General features: G+C 56.6%; 1 protein-coding gene across 3 annotated transcripts in view; it reads left to right on the top strand.

Moving 5' to 3' along the window:
- Positions 1-8,706, top strand: part of SLC6A17 (solute carrier family 6 member 17) — a 54,539-nt gene extending 45,833 nt beyond the window's left edge. For 2 of the 3 annotated variants that reach the window (XM_060090233.1, XM_060090234.1), the window contains 4 exons: positions 1,377-1,569; positions 2,155-2,314; positions 3,974-4,136; positions 4,843-8,706. In XM_060090233.1, the coding sequence (XP_059946216.1) occupies positions 1,377-1,569; positions 2,155-2,314; positions 3,974-4,136; positions 4,843-5,211 (885 nt within the window). In that variant the 3' untranslated portion in view covers positions 5,212-8,706. The remainder of the gene's footprint in view (positions 1-1,376; positions 1,570-2,154; positions 2,315-3,973; positions 4,137-4,842) is intronic. The other variant, XM_060090235.1, reaches the window with a different exon arrangement.
- The last annotated feature ends 1,015 nt before the right edge of the window (positions 8,707-9,721 follow it).

The following is a 9,721-nucleotide window of genomic DNA, read 5'->3' on the forward strand; positions in this document are numbered from 1 at the left end:
CCTAATGCTGAGGAACTGTGTCGCCTGTGAGCTCTTCCCATGTGATCAAGAGTGAAAGGGCCATGTCTGGGCACCCCTGCCCTGGTTTCTTCCCCAGGTAACTGGCAGCATAAAGGACGGTGCCCTTCCTTGAGACCCTGCCCCATTCTCACAGGTGTGGCCTGGTCCTCTGAATAGAAGTAGGATGGTAGCAGGCTTTTTTTAAAAAAACATTTATTTATTTATTTGGCTGTGCAGGGTCTTAGTTGTGGCATGAGGGATCTTCATTGCCACGTGTGGGATCTTCGTTGCTGCGTGCGGGATCTTTAGTTGCGGCATGTGGGATCTTTAGTTGCGGCATGCAGGATCTAGTTCCCTGACCAGGGATAGAACCCGGGCCCCCTGCATTGGGAGCACAGAGTCTTAACCTCTGGACCACCAGGGAAGTCCCCGTAGCAGTTTTTTTACATAATACAATCTTGATAACATCTAAGTGACAAGAACTACACTCTCACAGTTTGGGGAGGTGTTCCCTCGCAGTTCGCAGACACTACAGGATAGCACAGAAGTGATGTCAGCGGACAGTGTGTGGTCAATTCCCTGTGAGCAGGGACCTGGGCACTAAAGCAGTGGTTCTCTACCTTGGCTGCCCATCACAGTCACCTGGGGGCTTTATAAAACCCTGATACCCGGCTTTACCCCCAGGCCAAACAAATCATTGTCCTTGGGGAGAGACCCAGGCATCAGTGTTTTTTAAAGGCTCCAACGTGCTTCCATGGGGCAGCCGAGGCTGAGACCACTTCGGTAAAGTCTGGCATTCGGAGCTGGGGGCGGCTGCGTTGCTTAGAGGAGGAGTGTCTTGAGCTGGGTGTGTTTCTAAAAGTGGGCATCTTCATCTGAATCACCTGGGGTCCTTGGACAACTCGTAGATTCCAGGCCCCACAGGTGAAGTCCTGAATTAATGTTTTACTCCCTGGGGGGGTATTCTTTTTTTCTTTTTTTTTTTTTTTTTTTTGCAGTACGCGGGCCTCTCACTTTTGTGGCCTCTCCCATTGCGGAGCACAGGCTCCGGACGCGCAGGCTCAGCGGCCATGGCTCACGGGCCCAGCCGCTCCGCGGCATGTGGGATCCTCCCAGACCGGGGCACGAACCCGTGTCCCCTGCATCGGCAGGGGAGCCACCACTGAGCCACCAGGGAAGCCCCCTGGGGGGTATTCTGATGCCCACTCAAATTTGAGACCCACTGGCTGAAAGCAAGAGGATTTAGGGGGGCGGGGATCTCTGTGAAGGAGGGAACAGCTATATTCCTAAAGCTCTGAGGGCAGAGATAAGGAAGCAGGGGGCTCCCAGGTGGGCGTGGACCCTCACTCAGCCCCGCCCTCCGCACCCACCCTCAGTCCGTGCAGGGCACAGGCCTGGCCTTCATCGCCTTCACCGAGGCCATGACGCACTTCCCCGCCTCCCCGTTCTGGTCCGTCATGTTCTTCCTGATGCTCATCAACCTGGGCCTGGGCAGTATGATCGGGACCATGGCGGGCATCACCACGCCCATCATCGACACCTTCAAGGTGCCCAAGGAGATGTTCACAGGTAACTCCTCCCGGCAGCCCCCACTGGGCTTGTGGGCTGTCCAGGGGAACAGTGAACAGGTTGTGACTCTGACTGTAGAAAGATTGGGTTCCCACTGGATTATTCATGACTCCATACTTAGAAAGCTCCACCCCCCCCACCCCCCACCCAACCCGGCACACAGCTGGAGCCTGGCCACGCCACCCAGAGAAGAGCACTTAAGAGCCGGAAGGGAGAAGGCTGTTTGGGAAGCTGTGCCAAACCTGGGCTGGGAGATAGGCCTCTTTCTTGGTTCGTTTGCCCTTCTCCCCAAGGGCCTGCTGAGGTGTCTTAGCAGGGGTGGCCTCCTCCGTGCAGGCCCTGCACCCTGTTTCATCCCTGTCACTCCCAGCCCCAGGGTGTTCCCTGCCTAGTAGAGTAGGAACTCAGAACCTCAGCATCTGGACCCCCTCGCCACCTCCATGCAGGGCTGGGCCTACCAGAGGGTGGGCTGCAGGCCTGCTGTGAGGAGGGGTGAGATGGAAGGGACCTGGGTGCCCCTAAGACCCCTGGGGCACCACCCACCCTGCACCTTTGCCCCCATACCGGCCTCCCGGCTCTCTGTAGTGGGCTGCTGTGTCTTTGCCTTCTTCGTGGGGCTGTTGTTCGTCCAGCGCTCCGGAAACTACTTTGTCACCATGTTTGATGACTACTCGGCCACCCTGCCACTCACCGTCATCGTCATCCTTGAGAATGTCGCTGTGGCCTGGATCTATGGAACCAAGAAGTAAGGGGGACGTGGGGGAGAGCTGGGGACAGGAGGAGGGGTCTGTCCCATCATGACTCCCTGGAGAGTGCTGTGTTCCCAGGGCTGCTCATGAGTGGGGCAGGAGATCACAGAGTCAGATGTCAGCCAGAGAGTGCCCTTACAGATCACTTAGGGAAACTGAGTCTCAGAGAGAGGACACGACTGTCCAAGGCCACTGGGCTGGTGAGAGAGAGAGCCAGGCTGAGGACACAAGTCTTCTGGATTCAGGTGCTGGCATCATCCTGAACGGGCTTAAATTACCATAGCACCTTTCCTGGGTACCAACTCTTCAGAATTCTGTCAAGCTCATTAAGCACTTGGTGGGTGCACAAGAGGCCCCTGCCCTCAAAGAACCCATTGACTTCAGCAGCCTGACTCATAGTTCTAGAGTGAGTTACAAAGGAGTGTGAGACGAGATGTGGTTTGGGCCCTAAGTTTGGGGTTGGGTGGGGTAAGAGAATTCAGCAATATGAAAGGATTGGGTCTCGTAGCCTGAGCCTCAGGGAAACCTATACACACTGTCAGCCCCTGGCCTCATTCCTCATTTCAGGACAAATCTGTGTCCCCAGGAAGTCCTTTAACTCACTCAGCAACACCCAGGGCTCCCCTAACCCACTCAGCCTGACCCACCTCGATGTCTAGACCTGGTCTCAGAATCAGACTCTCACAGGCCCTGCTACAGCCATCTACTTCCTAGGAGAGTGCAGGAGGGAATGGGCTGATAAGACAGAGAGCAGCCCTGTGAGCCGGGGTTAGAACACGCTGCTGGAAAGTCTCTCACTCTTCTTCAGTCTGGTGAAGCCCCATACCCCTTCTCAGACTGTTATTTTTTAATGCATAAGATAAAATATATAAGATTATATAGGAAACTATATTGAAAATTAGCAAAATAATGTTTAAAATCTGTGATACAGTAATATACGTGTACTTTACTTTTACTGCATTAAGTTACAAGATCTAGCTGTGGGTCTAATAACAGTGGTAATTTCAAAGCAGTGATGAGTATAAATGATGTTTGTCAGTATCTCAATTGTAATGTGATAGGGAAATATCTGTGATTTAATCAATTGCTTGCAGCGTCTTGGGTACTGTTAATACTACTGTCGTTGCTTGCACTTATAACAGAAAGAAATGCAAGCTTTCAGCTAGGTGTTACTGAGGTAAAGATGATTTTTTAAAATGCCATTCATGTACACAGCCTGCCAGCCTCCCGGAATTTCACCCACATGCCCAGTGGTTAGGCATCCCAGAGTCAGGACGGCCTTCTGCCTTTGGACACTAGGAATGTGCACTTCTACCTCTCTTCCAGCAGGGGGAGTCTAGAGCCAGGCCAGCACCAGGAGGGCTGGGTGCCCAGCAAAGCCCTCTGGAGCCTGTCCACCTGCCCAGGGCGTGTCCTGTGGGCTGTATCATATCCCTGGGTGAGGTGTGACGTGACATAGTCAGAGGAAGTTAGGGGAGGACAACAGAGCCTTTTCAGAGGCCAGTGGGGCCACAGAATAATGTATTGAATGTGAAGAGTGTAAGAGCCTGGGAGGGAGGGACTGGTCAGTGAAGGCTTCCTGGAGGAGGTGGCTGGGGGGCATATGCCAGCATAGTGGGGGTGCCAACTTCTGGACCCTGTGCTGTGCTTGGCAGGTTCATGCAGGAGCTGACGGAGATGCTGGGCTTCCAGCCCTACCGCTTCTATTTCTACATGTGGAAGTTCGTGTCTCCACTGTGCATGGCTGTGCTCACCACAGCCAGCATCATCCAGCTGGGGGTCACGCCCCCGGGCTACAGCGCCTGGATCAAGGAGGAGGTGAGAGGTGGGGGCCTGAAACTCCAGGGACACTGGCATCTTCCCAGGCCTTTAATGCCACAGGTGGTAGAGATAACCCCTTATAGGGCAACTACTCGGTGCCAGACCCTGCCAGGGGCTTTGCACAGCTGATCTGTAACCTGTACAACAACCCAAAGAGAGAGGTGGTGTTATCGCTGTCACACAAATGGGGAAACTGAGGGTCAGAAAGGTGAACGCACTTGTCCAGTCTTTCTAACCCCATGTTTTCTCTCCCTGTGGAGTCCATAGAGTGGAACCACCCCAACTTTTTTTTTTTTTTTTGCGGTACGCGGGCCTCTCACTGTTGTGGCCTCTCCCGTTGCGGAGCACAGGCTCCGGACGTGCAGGCTCAGCGGCCATGGCTTAGGGGCCCAGCCGCTCCAAGGCACGTGGCATCTTCCCGGACCGGGGTACGAACCTGCGTCCCCTGCCTCGGCAGGCGGACTCTCAACCACTGTGCCACCAGGGAAGCCCCGCCGCAACTTTTTACAAGTGCAGAAACTGAGACCCAGGGAGGCTCAGGCCCTTAGCCAAGGGGACCAGCTAACCCAAGGAGCAGCCCCCAGTGAACCCCATCTCTGCCAGTGCCTGGCCAGGATGAGTGCAGCGGGGAAGTTGTCCTGGAGCCTGAGAGGGTCAGGCTGCGGCAGGGCGGGCGGCAGCCCTCACCTGTGTCCACCCCTAGGCTGCCGAGCGCTACCTGTATTTCCCTAACTGGGCCATGGCTCTCCTGATCACGCTCATTGTCGTGGCTGTCCTGCCCATCCCTGTGGTGTTTGTTCTGCGGCACTTCCACCTGCTCTCTGATGGCTCCAACACCCTCTCCGTGTCCTACAAGAAGGGCCGCATGATGAAGGACATCTCCAACCTGGAGGAGAACGACGAGACCCGCTTCATCCTCAGCAAGGTGCCCAGCGAGGCACCCTCCCCCATGCCCACTCACCGCTCCTACCTGGGGCCCGGCAGCACATCGCCCCTGGAGACCAGTGGCAACCCCAATGGACGCTATGGGAGTGGCTACCTCCTGGCCAGCACCCCTGAGTCGGAGCTGTGACCACCGCCCCACCCTGCCCGCCTTGCCTCCCACACCCAGCCAGCCCACGTGTCCCAGCCTGGCTTTTCCTTCCAGGCCAGGCCCTCTGCCCAAGGGGAGGGGGTCTGCCCTGCCTCATCCTCCACCCCAGTCCCAGCCGACTTCTGCTTCCTAGATCTGAGTGGGGGCTGGGAGAAGCTCTGTCCCTCAGTCTAGGCCCCCAACCCAGCTAACCTTCAGAGATCTCTTTACCAAACTACAGCTGAGTAACTGGAACCACCCAGACGTCCTGATTCCCAGCACAGGGGAGACTCCAAGTGGCCACTCCAGGGGTCACTCCACACTCCCTCTCTCCTGCAGTTCTTAGGTCTTGGAGTCCCTTAGGTCTGTGCTGCCAGGTAGTGGTGGTGGCGCAGGGATGGGGTGGGTGGGGTGTCCCTTTCCAGAGGTGCCCAGTTTAAGGTTGGAGATGGGGCAAAGGTGCCAGGACTCAGGGCTCAGACTTTGGGATGGAGTCTGCAGAAATCCCCAAGTTCTGTTTGGTGAGGCAGACGGTGCCCTCTGGTTTAGAGCATGAGCCTTGGCAGCGGGGGTGGTGGGATGAGGGGGCTCCTTGGCCCCAGGCTCAAGGTGGACCCTCCAGTGTTCTTGGCCCTGCCTGGGGTGGGGGGAGGTGTGTGCTCCCGCATCCTGCCTGGTAGGGCAGTGACTGGCCCCAGAGCCCTTCCCACCTCCATTAGGGCTTAGCCTGCCCTCTCCCTACACCCCCATCTGGGAGCCCAGAGTCGTGGCCTCTGACTTTGTCCTCGAGAGAGGAGAAGTCTCCAGGGCACACCTGATGGCTCATAGCACAAGTCAGATGGTTTGGAGCACAGCTGTGAAAGCACACCCCCTCCCCTCTCGCCAGGGACCCGACTTTCTCGCTAGCTAGCGGCAGCTTCTGCCCTGGAACGGCAGTCCCTGGAGTTCAGGGGCTCACACCTGGGAAGGAGATAATTTCACTGCCCCTTTGGGCCGCCGCCCCTCTCCTTGTACAAGCACAGCCACCCAGTGTGCACGTCGTGTGTGGACACCTCGGAAACCTTTCCCAAGCTGCCCGGCCCGTGGCGGGGTGTGGGGGGCACAGGCCGTGCTGTGGCCACTGGAAGCTGCCCAGGGGGAGGGCCGGGCCTCAGTCCTGGGGCCCAGCCCTCCGGCACCCCACCCACGCTTACCTTCGCCTCCCCCGGAAGAGGGCTGCCCTCGGAGTGCAGGCTAAGAGGATTGGAACCTGATTGGAGGTCAGAAGTCTGCAGAGAGATGAATGGACTGATGAAAGGATGCAAGGATGGGTGGATGGAAGGAAGGAGGCGGGGGAGGAAGGAAGACTGGCTGGGACAGCAAACCTCCATCGTTGAGAGCTGCAGTGGGCAGGGCAGGGGCAGGCCTGGCTCCTTCACCAGGGGTCCTGAGTCACTCTTGTGCCTCTGACTGCTCTCAGCACTGGGGGGGGACACACTAGGCCCAGGGGTCCCTCCTCCACCCCTTAGTCCCTTGGTGTTCCCCACCCCCCTTGGGGTCCACTCACCAACTCCCTTCCTCTTCCTCCTCCCACACGTGCTCCCATTTCCAGCCCTCTCAGCCCCACCCATCCTTCCTGAGTGCGTGAGGGGAGGGGGAGACGCACATCTCCACAAAGACATGAGCTTCTGGGACACAACATCACGCCTTAGGCCTCCTCACCTGACAGCACCTCCTACCTGGCCCTGTGCCTAATCCCAAGCAGAAATAGCAACAGGAAAAGCAAGGCCCCAGGAGAGACACTACTATATATACTCTTCTATATATTCTATTTCTATTGTATATTCAATCTGTACATGTGGGTGTAAATGCTGTTAAATGACAAACCCAATATTATACTGTGGCTGGTGGACTATTTTCATCCTCAGTGCTGTAAAGATCTATTTTCATTGTATATTTGATATATTTTTAATTTTGTAGCGTGTGGCTGGACCAGGCCCCATCACGCCAGCCTGTGACAGGGCGGCTGAGCTGGGGCCGTCAGCTTGGTCCTCGTGGGCTGGGTAGTGCTCGTAGCTGGCTGCTGTAGTCCGGGGCCCTGTCCTGCTGCGTCTCTGCCATTAGACGTAGGGCCCCGAGCTTGGTGTGTGCGTGTGTGTGTGTGCGTGCACATATGTGGGTGTGGGTGTGGGTGTGCGTAGGGTGCTGACTTGTGATGCCCGTGTTCACCACGTTCCTGAAGGCCACGCTGCCCTCCTGCCACCTCTTCCTCCTCTCGACTCCGTCAGGCGAGGCCTCAGGGCAGGGTTCCGTGGGAAACCCGCGTCCTGGGAAAGACACATGCCTCTCACTGGTGACTCATTGCCTTCATCCCGTTGGGCTTGCCAGAAACAGGGAATGAGGCATCTTAGGGGAATGGGAGAAGTCCCCACATTTATTTTACTTTCTTGCTGTGCCCACTGGAGACACAATGTCTTCAGCTCCAGGGAAAGTGCTGGGTTTCTTAAGATGGTGAGACCCCAAGAGGGCGTCATCTCACCGCGCCTTTGTCCTGCGTTTGTCCTTGAGACATTCCTGACAGTGTTCAGGGGAAACAGCCACCCCTCCCCTGTGCTTCTGACACACACACACACCTCTGCTCACTCCTCAGGGGAGCTGGGAGTGGATGGGGCCGATGGGGTCAAGAGCAGGTAGGGCATCTGACGGAGAGAGATCCAGCCCCAGATTCCCTGGAGGAGCAGGACGTGGCCAGAGAGGGGCAGGCCCTATGTTCCAGCACAGGGTCCCCACCCCACTGACTTTGGTGCTGTCCATGCAGTGCCCACAGGGGACAGAGCAGACTCCAGGGCAGAGCAGGGCAGGCCAGGGGTGTACCTGAAAGAGTCCCTGGTGCCTGGTCCTGCCTCTGCCCGCCCTCCAGCCCCAGTCACCAGCTTCTTGCTCAGGGAGCCCTCTCCACTGAGGCAACGTGAAGGCTGAGGCCCAGATGGGTGGACGGATGGGCACAGAGGTTGATGCCAGCCAGGTTGGCTTTTGTCCTCGAGCAAAAAGTCTGTGGGGACTAGTGCTAGGAGAGGCCCTCCTGACTCAGCCTACAGGCCGTGAGGCTGGGGGTCAGAAGCTGTGCGGCCCCAGGCCCACACAGGCCTGCACTAGTACGGGGAGGGGGCTGCCGTCTGCCTTCTTCACAGCTGCACATCCCCCTCCCACCGGAGTACATGTTGGGACGCACCCGACTCCCTGAGCGCCCACCAGTCCCCCAGACTGGGGTCTGCTGCCCCTTCTCCGGAGCCTAATGACTGGGGATGGGGGAGAAGGGCCCAGCGTCCCTTCTCATCCTAAGCACACATGCCAGGTGTCACTTTCGGTTCTGGCGCAAGTTCAGAAAAATTCTAGTCCACGTGCCCCATGCTGCTCAGAGCCCTGGGTCAAGACCACTCAGCCCAGGGGAGGGGATGAGGCTTTGTCACCCCTGGAGCCCCTCCTTCCTCTCTACACCCCCCATGGTGTACAATAAAGTGTCTGTTCTTACCAAACCCCTCTTGTCTTTCTGACCTGCTCTGGGATCAGGGAGAGGGGATGGGAGAGGCGGATCCCGAGGACAGCTTTGGGTTGAAAGCCTGGATGGGATGGGTTGGTGAGGACCCCTGTGGGACTTTGGGGGCTGCCGGGCTGTCTGGCTGAGGAGGATGAAGAGGGGCATGTGTTTATTTTCCTAGGAATTGTCCAGGATAGGTAACCGCATACACTGGTAGGAAGCCTTACGGATTCCAGGTACTTCACACATCTAAGCTCATGTGATCATAGAGCAACAGCTCTCTGAGGGAGATAGCTGTTGTCCAAGTTTTTCCAGGTGAGGCAAATGAGGCTTCGTCTGATGTGAGGATGCTGTTTTGTGTCCGTGTATGGGACCTCGTAGGGAAAATTCCGACCCTGCCTTACTGCCAGGAAGACAGCCATCTAGGCCTGTCAGTTCTGCAAGGGGGGCTGTGGGAGGGGCTGAGGGTGGGAAGACACCAGTGTCCAGAGACCTGAGATTGAGGTGGGGGATGGCTGGGGACTTGAGGGTTTGCCAGGAGCAGGCCACTTAAGTTCAGAGAGAACGGCCCCTCTCTTCAAGGTAGCTATCTTTTTTGCAAACTTCAGTAGAAGGTAAAGGTGAAATATGAGACTGTTCATTGCTTATTTTCACAAATTTCAGTCTCAAGTATTTATTGAGCACCTACTGAATGCTTAGCTCTGGAGAACAGAATGAGCTGGGGGTAGGGGAAGCACTACTTCTTTGCTTACCCTCGAGGAGCACAGACACTGGAAGAGACAAGAAGTCTGGATCCTGGGGGAGGCCCCACCACACGGCACTCTACTCCAGTCTAGAATGATGCTACCTGATACCTGACACAGCCAAAGTCCCCCAAGGAACGTTCCATTTCCTTCTCCTGCCACAGAGAAGAAAGTGTTGTTCCAGGAATAGCCACCAGATGGCAGGAAAGCCTTTCTCTCCAGGTCTTGGTCCACTTAACCGCCTCTCCAA

This window comes from Mesoplodon densirostris, chromosome 2, assembly GCF_025265405.1.
Source record: "Mesoplodon densirostris isolate mMesDen1 chromosome 2, mMesDen1 primary haplotype, whole genome shotgun sequence".
Taxonomy (NCBI): domain Eukaryota; kingdom Metazoa; phylum Chordata; class Mammalia; order Artiodactyla; family Ziphiidae; genus Mesoplodon; species Mesoplodon densirostris.